The sequence below is a fragment of the Lactuca virosa genome, chromosome 4, assembly GCF_052849685.1.
Source record: "Lactuca virosa cultivar CGN04683 chromosome 4, Lactuca_virosa_CGN04683_v6, whole genome shotgun sequence".
Lineage (NCBI taxonomy): Eukaryota > Viridiplantae > Streptophyta > Magnoliopsida > Asterales > Asteraceae > Lactuca > Lactuca virosa.
Window position 1 is genome coordinate 292,772,433 of NC_136429.1, and position 23,759 is coordinate 292,796,191.

General features: G+C 34.4%; 2 protein-coding genes across 6 annotated transcripts; one reads left to right on the top strand and one right to left on the bottom strand.

Moving 5' to 3' along the window:
- The first annotated feature begins 16,655 nt into the window (after positions 1-16,655).
- Positions 16,656-19,710, top strand: LOC145108388 (uncharacterized protein At1g01500-like). Of its 4 annotated transcripts, none has more exons than XM_079045409.1 (4): positions 16,657-16,907; positions 17,437-17,490; positions 17,789-18,517; positions 19,260-19,710. In XM_079045409.1, the coding sequence occupies exons 3-4, from the start codon at positions 17,834-17,836 to the stop codon at positions 19,497-19,499; spliced, it is 924 nt and encodes a 307-aa protein (XP_078901535.1). In that variant the 5' UTR covers positions 16,657-16,907; positions 17,437-17,490; positions 17,789-17,833; the 3' UTR covers positions 19,500-19,710. The 4 variants fall into 4 exon arrangements, with proteins under 4 accessions (XP_078901537.1, XP_078901535.1, XP_078901536.1 ...); XM_079045410.1 differs by having other exon boundaries at positions 17,449-17,490; XM_079045411.1 differs by lacking the exon at positions 17,437-17,490 and having other exon boundaries at positions 16,656-16,907.
- A 621-nt stretch (positions 19,711-20,331) lies between these two features.
- On the bottom strand, positions 20,332-23,312 carry LOC145108390 (uncharacterized). Of its 2 annotated transcripts, none has more exons than XM_079045412.1 (6): positions 23,094-23,312; positions 22,138-22,255; positions 21,790-21,966; positions 21,205-21,303; positions 20,862-21,107; positions 20,332-20,743 (listed from the first exon to the last, which is right to left on the bottom strand). In XM_079045412.1, exons 2-6 carry the CDS (start codon positions 22,213-22,215, stop codon positions 20,471-20,473), a joined length of 873 nt encoding a protein of 290 aa, XP_078901538.1. In that variant the 5' UTR covers positions 22,216-22,255; positions 23,094-23,312; the 3' UTR covers positions 20,332-20,470. The 2 variants fall into 2 exon arrangements, with proteins under 2 accessions (XP_078901538.1, XP_078901539.1); XM_079045413.1 differs by lacking the exon at positions 23,094-23,312 and adding an exon at positions 22,399-22,465.
- Positions 23,313-23,759: the final 447 nt, after the last annotated feature.

Genomic DNA, 23,759 nt, shown 5'->3' on the forward strand with positions numbered 1-23,759 from the left:
AGGTGTGAAAGGTAGTAGAGGCCTATACTACTGGAAACACATGACTTGCACTTGGATCAGGGAAAGTCACAAGGTTACCAAGGCACTAGTAATTGATTCTGTTTGATTCATGTCTGTCGTTACCATCGTTTCGGTAATGACTAAGAAGATGATTGTTATTCCGACCCTAGAGGTCATATCATTCGAGTCCGACTAAGATGAGTATGTTATGTGGTTCAGAGAACCAAGATCGATGTAACATTTGGCTTAAGCGAGAAGATTGAAGTAAGAGATAATCAAAGCGATCAATAGAAGTACCGCGATCGTTGTTAAAGAAAGAAGCTTGTAGCTAGAAGTGCTACATGCTAGAAAGTGATTATATCACATTAGAACATGAAGGAAGTTGTATTCAATTATGGAATTTGACTCTAAAAGACCTGAGTCTAAGCGTTGCATCATACGATGAGAGGTCATTAGAACATGACCCATCGGTCTATTATGGTAATCGAAGGAAAGAACTTATCTTAAGTTTGTTAAGAAGAAGAAGGATTCTCCAATAGGGATCTAGATTGTGACTAAAAAGGTCACGATTGAAAGTCCAACATGAGATAGAGAGCGGGTGCAAGATTGAGCACCGCCTGCAGTCAAGAAGTCCAAGAGTTAGATACTCATTCGAAGGAACATAGGAATTGCGATTATTACCTAGGATGAAAAGACAACGTATGGATTCATTATACAAGCCCTATTTTGTTGATGATTTCGGGACGTAATCATCCTAAAGGGGGATAATTGTAACACCCACAAATTCGGGCTAGTCAATTTAGAGACAATAAATGTCAAAAATGACATTTACGGCAAAACTGGCACGACACCGAGAATCGTAAAAAGTGAGTTTGCGATAAAATAATTTTTAGCCTTAGGGATCTAAACGAAATTGTAAGTATACGTTAAACCGAGAGCGTGCATAAAAAGAACGTCCAAATCTGACTTCGTATGAGGAAGTTATGATTTTTCTAAGATTTGGCATAACAGTATGCAGCCTGGGATTCAAATATTAGATCGACCGATTTTTAGCCTACACAACCTCAACGAGAATCGAAGATCTCGTTAATAGAAGCTCAACGATAAGAAGACAGACGAAAACGGACGTCGGATGACAAAGTTATGAACTTTTAACGGACTTTACCTGTCCCGGCCTGTTAAAAATATAATTTAAAAATAAAGTCAAAATTAGCCGACGGAGTCTAAATGAAAGTCGTAGAGTACGTTCCCACCTATGCGTGGATAAAAATAACCTTGAAAATGGAGTTCGTATGCGAAAGTTACAGAATTTAGAAAATTGTTAAAGTTGTTGCGAGGGTAGAGTGTACGCCTTGCGTATGAAGCCTGTACGCCCCGCGGTCTCGGATGCTTGGTCTCGGATAAGCCACGTCGCTCCAGAAGACTTCGGACACCTATCTTCTCATACGCCCCACGTAAGCAGGAACGCCCTTCACACCGAGGTACGCGCAGCGTCCCTGCGAGGGTACGCCCTGCGTAACCGAAGCCAGTCGCCTATAAAAGGGATGCGAGGGTGCCTTCATTTCTCTCACCAAAAACCATTATCTTCTATCTCTAACTTCTCTCTAAGCCCTCCCAAGCTCTAATACTTCCCTAGTGCTAAGAGGAAAGCCCTAGAGCACCAAAAGGCTCCGAGAAAAAGTGCTTTTCAGCTCAGAAAGTTCCGCTCCCGCAGAGCCCGGTTTCTAGCAAACCTCCCGGTAAGTGAGTTATGCTTACCCTACTTTAAGTATAGCTTATGTTTAAATTTGTTATCGTTATTATAAACTTATAAACTATATATATATATATATATATATATTATAAAATATAATATATAAGTGTGATTATAATATTTTTTTAACTACTAGCGGTACGGGGAATCTGGTTTGAACGAACGCATAGGGTTGTTGGATTTCAGAACAGCTATAATGCCAAAATGGTCCTGCCCTCCAGTGTTTCATGCATGACCCCTGTATGTACATAGTGGTTGAAAAGTATTGTTTAACACTTATAAAACAATATCGCTCGTAAATAGTCGCGATAAATATTAGACTAAAATCTAGTGGTAATAACACTAGGTTTCGTCGAAGGAAATTATATTGTCAAGAAGCGAAGCGCTGTCCGAGTTTAGAATCATCACTTTAACAATGAGTGCATAGTCCCTTTCATGAACATGATTTTAATACAAGTATTAATTAAAGTATTAAATATATGTTTATGTGTGAAATATTTGATATTGCCTAAAATACGTGTTAAGAGCATATCTGACAATATATGATGATTTAGGATACAGAGTAAACCTAAATTAATTAAGAGGAATATTGGGTAGTATCTTCTTATGAGTACGATTGATATGTACACGGAGGGTAGAACTTTAAAATCTGTCATTGATCCGAGAGCATGGATTCTGTCATTCGCCCCTAGTCTGCGAGTATGGATTGGGCATAGTAATTTTGATGGGTTTAAGCCATAAGAACATCCTATGTGCTCATACAAACCCTAATGCTTGGATCTAGGTTTCTCTATTGTACATGCATTCATCCAAGACTTTAAACCCTAGATCTAGCATGTGATAATCAATATTAACATATGAATTAGGGTTTAGATCATACCTTGATTGTTATGTAGCAATAACAATCTCAAATCCTTCTTGTAATGACTTTAGAAAGCTTAGAGTCACAAATGTCACTCCTCTAATGGTTCACAAACACCAAGAGCAAGAGGATGAAGAAGAGAAGAGAAGGAGGCTCTCAAAAACGTATGGAAACCCTAGAAGGAAGCTTGTCCACGTTTTTGAGGCATAAGGGCTCTATATATAGTGAGGCTATTAGGGTTATCTAACAAGGAAACCCTAATTTGGATGCTTAAGCCCTAAGCAACCCATGGACTCCTTTCCTTAAGGGCTTTGGACGATTTCTAATGGGTTTCCCCATAGAATTCGTCCACCCCTTTAATATGTAGTCCATTAGCTCAATATTCAACTATCATACCATTGACAGTTCTAGTCCCTTAAGTTTAATTAATCTCTTTTAGCCACAAAACTAATTACCAATTAATTCTTGACTAATATTAATTAAACAATATGATTTCTCCTTTAATATATTATTCTCATAATATATTAATAAATCATATTTAATCCTTTTTCTCCATAGTTCATCCTATCAAGTTGCTTTGGTGAAGGCAACCCAAAAGGACCATGCACCATCGAGTCAAGTACATACCAAAATAGTTATGGACTTAGACACTAATCCAACAGTCTCCCACTTGGATAAGTCTAATAACTATTCTGCGTATGACTTCAGATCCTGATCTGCAATCGTAGCTTTCAAAAACCGCTGTCAACTCTGATCCTATCAGAAGCGTGTCCTTTAGATAAGGGATCATATATTCCTCCATTCTAGATATCGTATAGACTGAGACATGGATTTAAATCATTCTCTCTGTCTATGTGTTGTTTCCCGATTTCCGATTTATGACGACTGACAACAGACTACAATTGAACACATCAAATTAGTCCCGGCTTGGCCAAGCGCTTAGGTGTCATCACTAAATCATCGAGGGGCCCACAGATATCGCTTTCATCCTACTTTGGATAAAAGGAACGGATAAACTTTGATTCAATGCTTGCTTGCACTCACTTACCGAATCATACACAACAATATGTTTTATGACACCAAGTTACTGGTGCGTTTACATATTATCAATGTGTAACCGACTCACAAGATACAACTCACACATCTCGGTTTCAAGAATATAAGATATTATCGTCTCACCAGTCACTCGTGATAAAATCCATGAAGTGATCCAAGTGAGCGTGGGTTTAATCCAATGCTCAAATCATATTCATAAGCACTCATGAACGTTGCAGCAAACATTTGCTTATGTCTAATACACTTTAGACAATCTACAAACCAATTCATGACAGTCTTCATTCATACCTACTTCCAACATATGAACGACTGTGGACCATTCGAATAATTTGATTATTCTGAAATAATTTAATTATTCAGGAAGTCAAAACATGCAAAGTGAAACACAAGAATAATACTAATCCCATATGGCCCCAAACTCTGGGTATAAATAAAACATTTTATTTAATCACCATATTGATTACTCATTATTTGTTATTTCGGGTAATCAACTTCTTACTTGAATTATTACTACACTTGTCCCATGCTCTCAGCATGCACACAATGTTTACCTATGGTCCTTTCTTCGTGAAATAGATCAAATGAACACATTTCCAATCATATTCATTTCACAACTCCCAATCCTTATCACAAGTATAAGAATATCAAATTCTTGTTACTTATGCTAGATTCTAACATTTTAATGCAATGATTCTTTCGTAAAGTCACAGCTCAAAATCATCAAGACTCGGCCAATCTCTATCAGAAACAATTCTATAGATATGATGTCTCTCACTCAAAGTACATTCCTTTGAACATCCTTCTTGCATAAAAGTTTCTAATCTAGATACAGATTCTCAATATCCAACTCCCAATATGGAAACATTTCCATATTTGCCATATGACAATTCATTCTTAATAGAATCTTATCTATTCATAATAATGTCATCCAATACCATACTTCCAACTACTCACAAGCGATCAATCCTCAACGAGCTTTGGATCGTCCTTTGATAGTTGTTTAATTATTTTAGTCAAAACCGATTCTAGTCCTTTTTCCCTCTAAATGCGCTAGACATTTTGAAAATTTTAGAATGGTCAAATATTATAGCACTTGCAATCGATCCTATACCCGAAGCGTATGGAACACGATGCATAATGTCTTACATAAAGATATGATGCTTTATCCATCTTCTGCCATAATATTTTATGTGTCTCGTTCTTACAATTCGAACTATGAAGAGGGATGCCGTAATCATAATCGAAATTTAAGAACACACTATGTATCCTTTGACTAAATTTATTAAAATTTCTCAATCTAAGCTTTAGATTTTGAAACGAAGTACAATATTCTCTCCCTTAATTATAGCAAAACAACTATTCAACCCTTACGACTGTGCAAAGTATGACTCTTGTTTTCTATAATTAATATTGCTAACTTGCAATACTTTCCTTAATAATCATACAAGCACAACATTTATGCTTCCACTATCATGATGATTATTATCATATAAGCATAACACTTATGCTCCCACTAGCTTTGACATGTTTTAGAAAACAACTGAACTTCCAGAAAACAATACTTATTGAATTTCTGAAGTTCATATTTCTAATACCTAATGCTTTGATAATCCTTTATCTAAGCTTCTTAAACTTATACACCTTTGCCTTAGATAGCTCATATGTGTGTCTAAACAATCCAGACTAATTGCCAAATCTCACAATCGAATTATGGAAAGGGATGCCGTAACCATAATCGAATTCGAGAATACAATTTCACAATCACTATCTTCTTAAAATCTCTCTTAGTGAAAGCATTTCCTCACAGTCATTTTCATGAAGGAGGGAATCTTATGACACTTAGATTTTAATGGTGTATGTGTTCCTATCCATGCGAATTTGTCAAAACCAAAGTTTGCGACAAATCCAAACTCATATGGACTGAACTTTCTCAATCTTGATTTCTTGCCTTATGGTAACACGAGTGCCCACCATGTCTTCCAAGTAGTTAAGCAGCTCAACGTACTTTTCATTGATCAAGGTGCTTGCCTTTTATGCGTTCAAATGAGAACTTATAGAACTCACATGCATAATTAACTTGATTGGAATGGCACAGAAACAAAATAATGTCAACACGATAGGTTTTAAACCTCAAGTCGTGTGCTAGTGATGATCGATAAGGTTTATTCTCGATTAGTTCTTGAAACTTTTCAAGATCATTAAGACTCCCACTGACTCCTTGACATATAAGATTCTTTTGTCAATAAACATTTCTCGACAAACAAATATTCAAGAGTTAGTGTAGTTTTTATCAAGACAAAACACTTCACTAAATTGGCCCTAGTTGGTCTTTGTCTTATCCAAGACATCACAACTTTCCAATTGTGCAAGAATAAGAAAACCTTTTTCAAATTTCACATTTGATGAATGTTATAAACCTTTTTAAGACTTATCACTCAATTCACAATCTTAACTCTAAGACTTGGTTTTTGGAACGAAGTATGATTGACTTCTTGATGTAACCATTTCTTCAATTCTTGATTCCTCTTCTCAGACATACAATTGCACTAAGACTCACTTAGAGGATCAATTGAGATATGGTTCTTAATCATTAAGACCTATCATAAAACATAATAAAAAGGTACTCTCCCTTCTTCTTAGAATAGAGAAACTTTTATCTTTCTGCCTACTTGATTCTTCTTATTCGTTCTGCTATTTATTGAAACTCTTTCAATCAATTGAGAATTACACTTAATCTCATAAGTATAATCATATTTACTTAACCTTAGTAAATCATGCCGAATATCTTTGTTACTCTTGTGGTGGACTTGATCAACACACAACCTTGTGTACTCGATTTCCTAGTCCTTCACTTGACACTTTGTCAATGAATTAGTCTAATTTCCAAATATGAAATTTCTCATTCATCATGCAACCAAGTTGTATGATTCCAAGTTTCTGTCCAATTGAAACTTGGGCGATGAGAAAATTTCCCTATTTGGTAAATTCTTGACCTTTCCACAAATAACATAATTAAGAATCAAATCCATTATTGCTAATAATAGAAACTTACATCAATTTTTCATACACGCCATTGCAAGGATAAATAAATAATATAAAATCAAAATTTATATTATTGCGGAAAAATTTGTCCTTACAATGCAATTCAACTGAAAAACTATGTTGTTAAATATTCCTAAGCAATCTATTCTAACTCCAAGTAGTAGCTTAAGATTCTAATCTTCAAGTAATGCGATCGAAATCCATTTCTTCACGATTAGATTCCGCTCACTTCTTCCCTTAAGATTCCTCTATTTTCTTCGATCCTACAAGACATCGAAATGTAATCTTATCACATTATGTATTAAGAATCTAGAATAGGAACTTAAAAGAGTTAGTTAATGGATTTTACCTAAAGTAGAGCCATACGTTTTGACTCTCCCATCTCTTAGATCTCTTAGGTAAAAAGAGCAGCTTCGTCTCCAATGCCCCTTCTCTCGTTAATAAAAGCAAATTGACTCTTTTGGAACAACACACGGAACTACTTCTGACTTTGCCTTTCTCTTATGATCAAACTTTTCGATCATGGCATGCCTTTCGTTGCCATTGTCTATATCCATAGAGGTCTGGAAGGCAGATCCACCAATCAACTTTGCTTTTCCAGTGCGCCAAATCATTGTTGATTCAGTAGCAATAAGCATATAGGTGAGATCGATGAGGGTTACGTCGTGGTTCATCATATAGTACTCTCTTACGAACTCACTATATGAGTCAGGAAGTGACTGAAGAACCCAGTCAACAGCCAGCTCCTCACAGACAACAAATCCCAACATTCTTAACCTATCAATGTGTGACTTCATCTCTAGGACGTGTGCACACACTGACTTTCCTTCTTCATGTTTACTTGCCAAAAGGGCTTGAGTGAGTTTGAACTTTTCAATCTTTTGAACTTGTGGGTTAGGGAGAACAATAGGAGGAGGTGGAGGAAGTGAAGCATGATCTCGTGTTCCTCGATCGAATCGTGGAATATCATCTTCATGTGAAAAGCTTTTTCCACGGGATTTGGGAAGACCATAGTTGTCATACTTTGACATCTACAAAACGGGAGAAAAATTTAAGTTAGTTGATTGATTGAGTCCTTAATAAATCACCCAAATGAGATATTAAGGCTAGGACCCAACACAATACTCTACAACTTGGGAGAGGGATGCCGTAACCCAAATTGCAGAACATTTGAAGGTAAGTGAATGACGATTCACTAATTTCCACCATGAAAAACGAAAAAAATTTAAGTTTTAAATCTATTGAAAATTCCTAGATCTTTTGAGATTCATTGAACATTTCAATGGCATGTTTAAATCTCGATATGCCCCTCGATTTGTGACTGGGATGCCGAGGATCACAAAACAGGGTGTGAATAACCATGCAAACTTACATGGTGCCCTCAAATGTTACAGTCACCTATTCGATGTGCCGGTTAACCACACACGCTCCACCGAACTATGACAAACAATGAGTCACCCTTTGCTACCTTTGCTTAGAACCATTTAGTGTGTCGGTTAACCACACACGCTCCACTAACGTCTTCGCAAGTGCACAAAGTGTAATTTCATGGAATTGCATCAATTCACTTTTGCCTAAAGTAACTAAGATTGGGAATTTTGTAAAAGCATTTAGTTACTTTTGTACTTCATTATACTTATAATGGAAGGTTTCTGTCCTATCCTACCCGTTCAGCTAACGACCCTCCACTAGTCAAGAGTGCGGTGGGTAAGAGTGGATACCCATTCAATCGCCATTTTATAGGCAATTTCCTTAAACACCCCTTATAGACTAGCTTCGTGAATGAGGCCTACTAACGGTAAGACTGACTGTTTACTCATATATATATAATACTAGACTTTTAATGTTATATATAGTATAGGGTGTATTTTATACTTTTAAAATACTTGGTGGTCAAATTTAATAATTACACTTTTAATTTAATTAAATTGTAAACCAAAACTTTTATGGATTTATTAAATCTCTCTTAATTATACACTTTAATTAATTAATAAAACCATAAGGGTGTGAATTGAACTTTTCAAAACAATACTAAGGTTTTAGAATTTAACATTTCTAAATTAAGTTTTTAATCAACTTTTAAATTCCAAAACTTGAGGGCAAGTTTTGAAACATTTCAAAACATTAGGGTTTAGAATTTAAATATTTCAAAATCAAACCTTTTAATCAAAAATTTAAATTCCAAGACTTGAGGGCAAGTTTGAAACTTTCCAAAACACAAAGGATCAAATAGCAAATAATTTAAATTAAACAATTAATTTAATGATTATCTAAATTTGACCTAAAATCAATTTCTTGCAAGATAAGTTACCCAATTAATACAAATAATCAAACTTTAATCATATAAGGAAGTTATTATCTAATCAATTGGTAATTATTTTTTGTTTAATCAAGGATATTCTCAAATATAAGATAAAATTCGAATATTAAAGATCCAAAACAATTAAGGCAAGTATCCTCAAGCAAAACAGCAAGAAATCCCGAATTTCCCTCTTTCTGACGCTCGAACTCGCCGAGTTCCTCTATGGACTCGCCGAGTTGGAGCAACTCGCCGAGTCCACATTGGAACTCGCCGAGTTCATCAGTCAGGGAGCCAAAAAATCGATTTTGAAGCTTGAACAAATAACCAAGGCATCAATACAATAGAAACCAATCAAGGCTCTGATACCACTGATGGGTTTAAGCCATAAGAACATCCTATGTGCTCATACAAACCCTAATGCTTGGATCTAGGTTTCTCTATTGTACATGCATTCATCCAAGACTTTAAACCCTAGATCTAGCATGTGATAATCAATATTAACATATGAATTAGGGTTTAGATCATACCTTGATTGTTATGTAGCAATAACAATCTCAAATCCTTCTTGTAATGACTTTAGAAAGCTTAGAGTCACAAATGTCACTCCTCTAATGGTTCACAAACACCAAGAGCAAGAGGATGAAGAAGAGAAGAGAAGGAGGCTCTCAAAAACGTATGGAAACCCTAGAAGGAAGCTTGTCCACGTTTTTGAGGCATAAGGGCTCTATATATAGTGAGGCTATTAGGGTTATCTAACAAGGAAACCCTAATTTGGATGCTTAAGCCCTAAGCAACCCATGGACTCCTTTCCTTAAGGGCTTTGGACGATTTCTAATGGGTTTCCCCATAGAATTCGTCCACCCCTTTAATATGTAGTCCATTAGCTCAATATTCAACTATCATACCATTGACAGTTCTAGTCCCTTAAGTTTAATTAATCTCTTTTAGCCACAAAACTAATTACCAATTAATTCTTGACTAATATTAATTAAACAATATGATTTCCCCTTTAATATATTATTCTCATAATATATTAATAAATCATATTTAATCCTTTTTCTCCATAGTTCATCCTATCAAGTTGCTTTGGTGAAGGCAACCCAAAAGGACCATGCACCATCGAGTCAAGTACATACCAAAATAGTTATGGACTTAGACACTAATCCAACAAATTTGTCATTGATTCGAGAGCATGGATTAGACGTAGTCATTCGTCCCTAGTCCGCGAGTATGGATTGGGCATAGTAATTTGTCATTGATCCAAGAACATGGATTAGACATAGTCATTCGTCCCTAGTACGAGAGTATGGAGTGGGCATAGTCATTTGTCATTGATCCGAGAGCATGGATTGGACATAGTTGTTCATACCTGATCTGGGAGTATGGATTAGGTAAAGCCGTTCATTTTAGATCCGAGAGTATGGATCATGTCGTTGCGAGGATCGACGGGGTGGGGTAGAATTGCTTATATGAGGTGATATTGTATATATTGTGAGTTCTAATATACACACACACACACATATATATATATATATATATATATATATATATATATATATATATATATATATATATATATATATATATATATATATATATAACACTGTGGGATTGAAATCTCTATGTACTCACCAGGTTTCCCAACCTGACCCACTCAGTTTATTTGAATCACAGATATCGATGCGAAGATAGCTTACACTGAGAGATTAATGGAGATGTAAATCATTAGTGTAAATGAATGTTAGGTCTGTTTATGCTTATGTTTCTGTATTGACGATGACATCTCAATGTTTTAAATAAAAATACATTTATCCGGAAATGCTTTGATAACATCATTATCATGTTTTCTGGGAACAAATTTTGCAATACTACTTTTCAAAAAGGATACTCTGATTTTTAAATAAGCATAAATAAATTTTTTAAAATGACCGTGAATTTGGGGATGTCACAATTTGTAAGATGATTTTATACCCGACCATAACTTGGATGATATTTTATTTGTTTTCTTTTAGGGTACCTTATCTAAAAGGTAATTTGTTGATAATACAACTTCCCCCAGATTGAGGGTGGCAACCCAAAACTTAATAATATGGCATTCATCATTTCCTCTAAGATATGTTTTTTCCTTTCCATGCACTATTTTGTTGTGGCGAATAAGGTGCAATAATATCATGTATTATACCATGATTTGCAAAAAATTATTTAAATGGTGATACATATTCACCTCCACAGTCACTTATTAATACTTTAATATTTTTGTTGAGTTGATCCTCAACTTCACTTTTAAACACTTTCAACTTGTCTATCGTTTCATCTTTACTTTTAAGTAAATAGAAATAACATAGTTTAGTGAAATCATCAATAAAAGTGAAAAAAGACTTATTTCCACCTTTAGATTGATTCGATTTCATATCACACACAACTACATGAACTAATCCAAGGGGTTCAATTGTCCTTTCAATGGACTTGAATGATTGTCATATTAACTTTAATTCAACACAAGTATTGCATTTATATTTTGAGTCTATATGAATGTAAGGGTTGTGTTTAATTTTGATTAATTGCTTTAATGTGTCAAAATTAACATGTCTAAGTCTAGCATGTTACACATTAAAAGAATCAAATAAATAAGTGGAAGGGTTATTCATGTCATTGATAGTTATTACATGGAATTTAAACATTCCACCATCCGAATAACGTTTGCCTACAAGCATACCCTTTATGTTTAGTAGAAACATATTTGAATCAAACACCAAACAAAAACCATGTTTGTTCAACAACCATCCAAACACTAAGTTCTTCCTAATCTATGTGTCACACCCCAAAACCGGAACGGCGGAATCGTTCGGGGGTGGAGGACGTCATGTTTAGTATCACAAGACATGCATCATAGTAAGCAAAGTAACGAACAACCCTTTCATTAGAAAAAAAGTGTTTACAATGTGTGTGTTCACAAAACATAGAATACATACGCAAATAACAAAACAAGACTTGAAGCTATTATGCTCCATCTTCTGAATTCCCAGCGCGAGTACCTGTCTACTAGGCTCCTGAGAATACAAGTTATTTGAAAGAGTTGATCAGCAATTAAGCTGGTGAGTTCATAAGATTTTAGTGATGTAAGTAAGTTGTAGAATGTTGTTGTAAAATGTTGTTGAAAATGTAGTAAGTTGTAAGTTCTGTTTAGAAAAGTTCGCCTGTTCCTCTTAGAAAATCCTATATTTCCTACTTTGATGAAAGATAAGTAAAAATGACTCTACAATCCTTTCTATGAGTACTAAATGGATACAAGTTATATAAGACTCAGAGTAAACAAACAATCGATTGTGCGCATCTGCCCTAAGTCGGAAAACACACGTCCCATTGTTTGTTTGATCATTGTGGTATATAACCATGGTGTATTCACTTGTTACTCATGGAGTTAATTGTAATGGTTCCTTTATATTTAATGAAAAGATTCTTTAAGAAAACCCTTATTCCTTATAATAAAATGGTGACCACAGTGATTACTTCTATAATCACTTAGTTTATACTGGCTATATATGATCTAATATCGAATAGATAGTTAATTGGGTGAATCTGCCCTAAGCCCACAACCAAACAAGAAACAGGAATTAAGGCGGAAAGCACACATCCAACTACCTATTGGGTATTAATGATATATAACTGTCATGTATAAACTCAGGTATTATAGAGTTAATCACCTAAGGTCCTTTAAGTTTATACTGGTTTAATAAAATGGATTAAACCCTTAATTGGTAAGTTTCTAGTTTTGTATACTAAAAGTTCTGATTTGGAAAGTATGTTTTGTACTAGAAAACTGTGCATTGACTCTGTGTCCTATGACTTGACCCATACCTGGTACCCTTATGATGACTTAATGTGTACTGAACATATATATATCCAGAATCGAATAGAAAATAGACTGGGTGAATTCGTTCCAAGCCCACAACCAAACAAGGAATAAGGAATGAAGCGGAGAGCACACATCCTATTACCTGTCGGATCCTATTGATATATGTATATCCTTTGATGTATACATTAAGGAATCGTAAGGTTAGCATTATGGTCCTTTCTATTAAACGGAGCTTTCTACCAAGGCATCTAATGTTATATGTGATTGTTTCTTGTATGAGTGTGTATTTTCCCAAGTGAGACTATCATTAACCAAAAATATAGTTTTTACATTAACGTTTATTGTGAGAAGATCACAATGTGAATGAAATGGGGAAATAATAATAGTATTGTAGAATTGTATTATAGTAACTACTGCTGTACTACCTACCTTAAACCAATTGTTATTTAAGGTATAATGTGATATGATTGCACCATACTATCGACTAATAACACGACGATGAAAGACGTCGAAGAAATGACATTTGGCACCCGTAGACTTGCAAATCCCACTGTAGCGAACAGCAAGGTGTAGGATAGTCAATCCAGTATATATTTATACCCAAATTCACGCTCTCCCTCTAGGAGATTCTGGCTACAAATTGAGTCATGACAGGTGATGCCATGCCTCGAAACAATGATTCACATTTATGTTATAGTATACTTGTATATGTATTGTATGTACTAGCTGTATTGTATGTTCTCTTTGTTTCTCATCATAGTATGTTCTCTTAGTTTCTCATAATAGTATGTTCTCTTAGTTTCTCATCATAGTATGCTTTGACTCATGTATGAACTGACTCTTTGTATGCTTCATTGTACTAGAAGTAATGAGTAGTATCTTCCTAAACTATACCTATTATAGTTTACTAATGTTTTACTTGAACTGTTATTGAAAAGACTCATTTATCAACTAAGTTATGATTGTACTTTAAAAACGGGGTTTTGTAAAACTATAAAGTAACATAACTTTAAAAGAGTTTTTGAAATGTTTTGATCACTTATAAAAGACATAAGCAATCTTTTGAAAGATGTTTATAAAAAACAATTACACAATTATCATTGTGTTCAACTTGTATCCCCCCCCCCCTTAAAAGCATTTAAAACAGTTTAAAAGATTCATTTCGGGGTATGAACTCACCTGATGTGGGTGATTCAACGAATACGCGTGTAAGGATGAGAAGTTCCACGAATGAAGTCCCGAGATACCACAAGTCCTAAATGACATATATTGGCATATTCTGACATAAATATAGTGTTTGGAAGCAACCCAATGCAAGAAAACACCTCACGGGACTAGGAAACACTTTGACCAAGTGTTGGAATCACATGTGATTCACCAAAGGAAAGTGGAATGACACTACCATGAGTTTACGGCCATGGGAGTTTACAGCCGTAAACTCATGGTCAAACATGCATAAGAGGGTGTTTGAAGGCTAGGGAAACTTGAAGGGCCATGACTATACACAAAGATGATAAAGATCATCCTAATGGAGGCTTTTGATGTGTTTACGGCTAAGCAAGGAGTTTACAGCCGTAAACTCATGGTCATTATGCAATTGAGAGTTGTTCAAGGTCCTATTTTCATCAAGGAAGGGTTCTAGGTCACAAGCTTTGCATCTAGGAGGGTTTATGGCCAAAATGGCACCCTTATAGGGGTTTACGGCCATGTGAGATGGTTTGGTCGTAAACTCCTTTTGGTCTTGCATTCTTGATGATTTCAAGGTTCTAAGCATGAGTCTTAACTAGATATCAAGTATAGGGAAGAGTACTTACGATCTAGAGGCTTGAAATGGTGATTAAGGTCCAAGAACACTAGTGTGTGTTCTTGGTGTTCTTGGTGTTTCTTGAAGATCTAAGAAAAGATGATTTCCATGGATGAAATCATTAGATGATACTAGATTAAGAGATGTATCAACAGATCAAGGAAGAACACTTACAACTTTTGAAGATCTAGGATGAAAATCGGGATGATAGTTGAGAGAGAAATGGAGTGTTCTTGAGGTTGGAATGTAAGAAATGGCTAGAAATGATCAAGGGCCATATATATGGACTTGAGTTTACGGCCACATGAGTTTACGGTCGTAAACTCATTGACATTGTGGCCGTGAACTCCTTATGATGAGGTTAAGGCTGGATTTGTTGTACAGTGTCTCTAGCAGGTACATTCTAACACTCATTCCTTAAGTGTACTAGGCTTAAAACTCCTTAGAATGACCTTTAACCAGGCTAGAACTCATTACCAATGAGTCTGACACTCAGTTGAGTTGACTGACTGAGCTTTCAAAGCAAAAAGTTTTCGGGTTGTCACACTATGGAACATACAACACGTCATTAAGTGTTAGCTCTTTTCTATGTGATACCATTTCTGGAATGTTTTAAACACCAAGTTTAAGTGTTTAGAATCACAATTTCAAGAATAAAATTCTGCATCAACTTGGACAACCTTATAATTCTTTTGTCACTCATTATTTGAGCACACATGGCGTGTAACACCCATATTAATCCATCACTCAATGGAGTTAGCATCTATAGAGTTTACTTCGGAAATCATTCCACTTTGGATGGTGACATTTCTAAAATCATTTATACACTAAATATAAATGTTTAGAATTCTAATTTCTAGAAAATATGCTTGCCTCTTGCTTGGACACAACTCAATATAATTAAAAATCTATATATGAACAATTATGAAACTTGATTTTTGATGCAAAATTCTAAAACTTGATTTCTCAGGTAGAAAACTGATGAAAACCTTCTGATACAGAAATTCTAAAGCTTGATTTCTGATACAGAAAATTGATACATAGATTTTGATATAGAAATTCTGAAACTTGATTTATCATGCAGAAAACTGATGCATAAATTATGATATCAGAAAATCTGATGTTTTCTTTCAAAAAAACTATTTAAAATGTGATGTTTTTCAGTAAAACCAAGCTGCCTTTTCAGTTTTTCGGGCTATTTTTCAGAAATACCAAGTTGTTTTCTGATTTCTAAAGTTGTTTTACATAAAATTGAAGTTGTTTTTGACTAAACAAAACCTTTTTGTTTTTCACAAAACAATACAATCTATTCAAGACTGCTTTAGCCCTACTAAAACCTGTGAAAAATGTAATCAAGTTCATAATTTAGTAGCTCTGTCTCTCAGCTTTCCATGGACTAATTTTACTAGTTCATACGATTTTCTACAATTTATTATGAATTTTACAAAATTATCTATCATAGTTGTTAAAAACCTAACCAGTCAGTGAAAATCGCATTTTTCACCCTAGTTAGAGTTGTTTCCAGCTTTTTGCCAAAATTAATAATATATATATATTTATTTTATTTTTTCTGCACTTAGGCCATGTGGTAATGGGGGTGTTTCTGTGTGTAAAGATATATGTGGAGGGGATGTTCACGCGTGACCACCGCCCCTAATAGGTGTAAAGGTGGTGATGATTGAAACTGGTCATGAATTCTCACAACCAATCAAAATCATTTCTCCCAAAATACTTATCGGCCTCTCTCTATCTCTCTCATCCTTTTTTCTTTTCTTTCTCTTGTTCACTAGATGTTCGCTAGTGAACACCATCTCAAACAATAGTGAATGTAATATGAAAGAGATATAATGCTAATGTGGAATCAATTTCACGGGTGAATACATTGTCAATATAGAGTTGCACATACGGTGTATTTTTATTTTGATATATATGAATACCATATGTTTTTGACGTTATAAATGATTTTTATGCATAAAATTGCAAAACCAAAACTCTTATAATATGCGTGATGGTTCCAAAACTTTGCATCTCTAGGAAACCAGTTAACCTTAAACTAAGGGGAATGCGAAACACATGATTCATAGCAGTACAAACTTTCTTCATTATTCCCAATCTTTGCTCAGTTGACATATATCACTCTCATCTCATCCGATCCAACAAGACGATTATCGTACCTCCGTCGTCGTGAATGTGATTGCACATCCCTCCTCCCCATGTTTATATCTGGATAAGGTAACAAAATCCCAGCTTTCCTACCTATCGCTGTCGATTTCATCTTTATACATATGCATATGTATCATCTATGTGTGCGTAGAAGAACAAAGGGGAATTCGAGAACATTGCATTCTAGGTGTTCAAGATATCGATTAGTTTTTGTGTGGCTGTTTTTTGTTTCTGTTGATACCAAGAGAAATATTTTGAAACTTGTGGTTTTGAAGAGAATTAAACCTATTTGGTGGGGTATCTGAAAGGAATTTGAGGAATCACTCTGAGATTTAATTTAATCTTCTTAAGTTGAGTGGGCGTTGGTGAGAGTGACTTCTTTGCATTTGTGGACTGTAAACATTGATAAACTATTCAAGATTTTCATACCATTTGCGATTTATTCAATACTAGTGGCTACCTGCTGTTTACATTTATCATCGGCAGCCCCTGACTCTCTTTTTTTATATCTATCTCTTTCTCTCTCTCACACCACACACACACAATTACACGCTAAAAGATTTTAAATTAGTAAAATTTGATCATAATCTTAACCTAGGAAATTGAACAGAGACCAGGAATTCTCGTCTGGACTTTGAATCCTTTGTTTCAGGTGCGTATCTTCTCTTTCCACCCCAATTCTTTCTTGATAATTCAGATTTCTGTATCTTCTTTCATCTCTGTTTCTTTTTCAATTCTATGTGATTCGATTACAAAATAATAACTTGAACCCTGCAAAGAAATCGTTCAAATGTGTGTGTCACTATGTCGCACACCACCTGTTTGTATAAATGCTTCTTAATCCAAAACTTCTTTATAACTTAGTAACTTACAAACTCAATTACCAGTCCCCGGTGCTCAATATACTAATCCAAAGTTCGGTTTTTTATGCTTTTTTTTTTTGTTTCTAGGGTTCCTCTGCAAATTATGCTTGATGTTTAAGAGCTCTTGTAAACATGGAGAAAGATTCATACGAAAAATCTAATCATACCAATCATGGTCTTCAGATTATAAAGCACCCCTCTTACCCATCATATGGTAAACGATTAATATCTTGGTTTGATATCCGTGTGTTCTACGTTAGAATAAGCAATTTCATGATTGACGGATATACCCCTCAATATCTCACCCTCAACCATATCCCATTAGACCCTGATACTGTCCTTGAAGTAAATGGTAGAAGATGTAGCCTCCAATCAGAGGGTAGTTCTTGTCGCCTAAAAAAGAACAGAGTAGACAAGAAATTTGAAGAAGCTACTTTTGTAAGTACAGACAGTATAAGATTGTCAGGTGGTGTGAAGTTTGAGGTTTTTGATGGTGAAGATCTGATTCTTTTTGGGACTTTGGAGATGTCAAATGAATCAAAAGATAACGATAATGGGAAGTGGAGTATGAGTTGTGAATCAATGATTTGTGGTGGAAATGGGTTTTTGAAGGGTGGTGATTCATATTCATTGCCACCTATGATTGAAGTTTATGTTGCGGGATCGTTTTCTGGGACACCGATTATTTTGACAAAAACTTTACAGATTAGTCTCAAGAAGAAGCAAAATCGGAAAGGAATGTTGGATTCCATTCCAGAGTATGGGAGTGCGGAATCGGAATCTCGTAAAGACGTTGTACCTGGACTTGATCTTCAGGTAGTCATTCTATAGTTGTTTTGGAGCTTAAATTCATAGTAGATTTCAATAACATTATTTAAAATATATTAACGTTAGTTTTTGCATCATGTTAACTGTGAAAACAGTTTATGCAACAATATGAACAACACCCTTTTGATTTGACAAAAAAATGTTAAATCAGGGGTACAATAAGTAATTAGGGGTGTCTGGATAGTAAAATAAATATTAAAAAATTAAGACGAAATTACATAGATAGTCCATGTGGTTTACCAAAAGTCACAAACTCAGTCCTTGCTAATTGTTTTTGACAAACATGGTCTCTGTGGTTTCCAAAACTTGTGTGCATGGTCTCTATGGTTTACCTATGGTCACAAACTAGATCCCTACTACTTAAAAAGACCAAATTACCCTCACACTAATGGACGAAAACTAACGGTATTAGCAAAAAGGACCATTCACGCAAATTTTGGAAACCATGGTGACTATGTTCGTCATAAAATTAGCAAAGACTGAGTTTCTGACCATTGGTAAACTACAGGGACCATTTATGTAATTTTGTCAAAAAATTAAAATGGTGGTGTACATTTAGTAGTAGAGTGTATGAATAGAATCGTGGGACAAAAAGTTTGTTTTTTTCCCACATGACATCGGTCCCACTATATTCCATCTTTTTAAGTGGGAGTGGGAAAAAATTGTACTTTTTCTCATTGACATCTGGCTCAGTCTTAGTCTTTATATACTACCTCTCATTGCTATACAGCTAGGTGGATATGGGAATTACAAGGGTGGAAATGAGAATCATGAGAATTATGAGATGAGCCCGTATTGGAATCAAATGGAATACTTGGAAGGAGAAGATGGAGCACTCTCGTGGTTCAATGCCGGAGTGAGAGTCGGAGTCGGAATTGGGCTTGGTGTTTGTCTCGGGGTTGGAATTGGAGTTGGTCTTCTTGTTCGAACATATCAATCTACCACTCGAAACTTTAGAAGGCGGCTATAGTAATTCCTCTTATTCCTTTTTGTGTTTTTATTATTTCTTTTCAAATTTTGGTTATATTCTATAAAGGGTGTAGAAAACAACTTTCTTTGGCATAAGTTTTATCACCAAATCGATGTGACGTTGACCCAAGTGTTTGGCATAAGGGTTTAGGGTTTATGTATTGTCTATATTAAGTTTTAGTATTTTTCATAATTAAGGAACTCTATGAATATACGGATTTGCAAAAAGTTAGGTACTATGAAGTCTATATGCTTGGTTGGTTTGATGAAGATAATAGAATTAAATTTAAGCATCTTTTCATTTCATTTGTTATTAGTAAGGTTAATAGAATTAAACTTTATCATGGTGTAATGAATAACACTTTCTCTTTTCTCAAAAGTTTGTAACAATAAAGTGCATTTTTCTATCAAAAAAAAAAATTATTCTTCTAACAACCGTGGAACATCAGTTGTGATGTGCATTGTGTGCTGTAAATCAGACACACAGTGATCTGTTATGTGGTTGACATAAGAGCCTAATGCTCTCAAGAGCTTAATTTATGTTTGAACTAAAAATAGAATTTGTATAATCAGGATAAAAACAAATCATATATGAAGTTAGTATATGAAAAACAGATTATCGAGATCAATGTTCAATAATCTCACTACTCTCAAGCAACTGATAATCATCTCATTATTTGATTAGTCGCTATTATTATGTTATGTCATGGGCCACGTTGAGAAAACCCTTAGTTTTTGTTTTTGTTGTTTTGATTATGATTTGATATTTATATAGCCCAAAATCACAATAATCACTTTGAAAAAACACATACAAAACAGGGTACAAAGTTCCATTAGGAATAATAGAAGCATCAAACTTCACCAATAGATAGAGAATTCAAGGTTCCTCAACAAAATTCAGGAAAAACATCACAAATTGATCCTGCCTATAAACTTTATACAACAATTGTAACCATTCAAGTGACTCAACTCTTATGCAACCAAAGCCGGAGCAGCATGCCCGTTAGTTTCCACAACAAGGGTATTTTTGTCCAAACCCCAAAATTTAGCGGTTTTAACGTCATCTTGGATCATCAATCTCGAGAATTCTTCATGATCATACTTCATAGTCGCCTTTCCACCAAATTCAGTTGGAAGATTATCCACATCAAAACAAGATTCCATTAGCGACACACTCTCTTTATTCTTCAAGTACACAAATTTCACCTTGTGGAATGTTTTTGGATCCAAGAAGTACTTAACAACCTACATATTAAAAAGCACAATGTATGTTTTGACTTTTACTAGAAACAAATCTTGAAAGTACAATATTGTAAAATAAAGAAATAAAAATAGGTTAGCTATTTCTTGACACAATACGAACCTTCCAAAATGCTTCAAAAAGGCGTGGTGGGCTATAGAGAAAGGCAACGGCTAGCCTTTGAGGGTAATGATTTTGTAAAATGTTGATGGTTTCACGTGCGGTTTTAATTGAGACATTGGTCCTAAGAGACCATCCGGTGAAATCTATGAGCCATACCATTTCTTCTTGGCCTTCTGGAAGATAAAGGATTGCGTTTTCTATCAAGTACACTAGATGTTTGATTTGGTTGTCCATTGATGTTGTGTTCTATAATGATTTAGATTATTATGTTAGATCTTTATACTATATAAAGGATAACGAAAGTATTTTGTTATTTCTTTCATTTTCAACTTTATAAAATCACCTGTCGTCCTGGTCTCATTATGAGAACGGTTCTTCCAAAACGGTCATGGAAATTTGCTTTGAATACTTTCCCGGTTTCACCCTCTTTAGCGATCTCATGCTAAAAAATGAAAAAAAAAATACATGTAAAAAATACGTTCAATAATGTTTTGTTTGTTATACTCTACTAGACAGGCTTTCTAGGACTATTTTTTATGAGAGGTAAGGGCATTCACGTCTTTTTGCACCAACAAGATATCGAAAGCGAGTTTCAGTCCTACCTCTCTAGGTTGGACAAGAAATTGCATTTTTTTTCTCCTATTGACATTTGTTCTAATCACAGTCCAATGCATGTCAAATACAATAAAGGTCAAGAGTATGAATCTCAGCAGGCTCGGTGAGAGTTTTAATTCCAATGTGGACTGGACTCTCGTGACACTAGACTATTATGTCTGCCACCTAGCAGACCGCTGTATACCTGTACCTGATTTATATCTCACATGATGCTTTGGGCAGTGTGAGTCAACTAAAGGTTACCAGAAGAATTTACCCTTTTCCAAAAATTGATTCAAATCAAAGTTAAAAGATGAATGGAACGAGCACTAACCCAACGGATTTCTTCAGGCTTATAGGTAGATCTCCACGCAAGGGTCTCTTCCAACATCTTTTTCGCTTTCTCTACATTCCAATTTCGTGCTTCAAGATATCTTTTTAAGCATGCATCAGTACAATATAGTAAACTACACCCAGAAAGAGGACCAATTGCTGCTTTAAGCTCATTGATCTACAAGTTATAAAATGATAAGGTCAAAGTGGATAAGAGTTATGATTGAAAGAAACCCGATTCATTAATGTATGCAACAATTTTGAAGAAATGGTGTGTAAGTATGCTAGTATTTGTTTAATAAATTGGTTGTATTTGAGATTGAAATTATCAAATTAGTTAATATGTTACCTTAGACTCAGGATGAAGCTCATGATGTTCTTGTTCTTGTTGTTGTCGTTGTGACCCACGACGCCTAAACATGGACATGGTGATGAATAGTGATGATAAAGATAGACAACTGAATTACCTACAAAGAATGATAATCAAGATCAGATCTTTCAAAAAAATAAAATAAGAAGACAAAGTGACTACAAAAAAAATGATGCATTTGATTCATAGTTTCATAAGAGAACTACTTATTAGTGTGAGAAAGGAAAAAAAGGGTAATACCTAACAGATATCCAAGATGTTAGACTATATTTGGTAGAAAAAAAAATGCAATGAGACATAATGAATTAGTTTATTTAACATAACAAACAAGTCCATCATCCATGTGTAGACATGTGTTAAAGAAGGTGGTAGGAAAGTTGAATAAAAACCGAAGTTGACCATGACCATTGACCAAATCAATAATGTTGAAAATTTTGTACATAGAAAATTTTCTATATGATAAAATTGCCGTTTTACAATGATTCCAACGATTAAATTAATTACATTATTCGTGTAAAGTCAAAAATAAAAGATAAGAAGTTGTTATTATAGCGTATTCGTGAGAAAAATTGTTGTGATAACGAAAATCAATAAAACAAAAGTCTTAGGCCGTCGGACTTGACTTAATGTCAGAAAATTATATTATTAATGAAGATGTAGAAATTTAATGATGAATTGAAAAACAAATGGAAGACTAAAAACAGTAATCTCGAGCTACTTCCAGTCACAAGTAATCAATTGATCATCTCCTTCTCATATGTTCTTAAATTGATTTTCCATGGATGATGCTATATGAACCTAATCATCATTAACCCCTAAATAAACAGATACATAACATGTATTGAATAGCTAGATTCCAAGAAGAAGAAAGAATCAACGTCTAATGGTTGCATAAACACAGAGTTTGTTTAAAGGGAATTTGCTGTTGAACGTACCTCTGATAAATTTGATGTTGAAGGTACCTCTGATCTTGGAAGTCAACTGTAAAAAACCTCTGATAAATTAAGAAGTGGAGATTGTAGGAGACAAATGATCTCAATCACTATGGTAATATTTTAGAGGACAGCTAACAATTGGAGGGAGTGTAAGAGAGAGAAAAGCTTCAAGCCTGTGTGTGTATGTGTGTTTTGTTCTCAATTTATAAAATGAAGCGCAACATATGTACAAATTAATATTTATTTATAGGCAAATTAAGTAATCTATAACCTATATAAATGTGGCTGTTTGATAATATATATATATATATATATATATATATATATATATATATATATATATATATATATATATATATATATGCTTGAGTTATTTTGTTTTTACTAACTATTGTGTGTCAGAATGCACAGATCTGGACCACTGGATGAATAGAATCAACAATCATGATATGAGGGTCTATGATATTACCATAGGGTAGCATGTATCATATAATCACACAAATTTCAGCAAAAAGATATTTTGGTCAATTAACCTATTTTAAAAAAGGAAATTTTCGGATTTTAAGGGATCATTAAATCCCTTATTTTTTAAAAATCTGAATTTTTTAATTTAATTCTAATTAATTTTTAATATTTTTTTTAATAATAACAGATTTTATTTTGTCA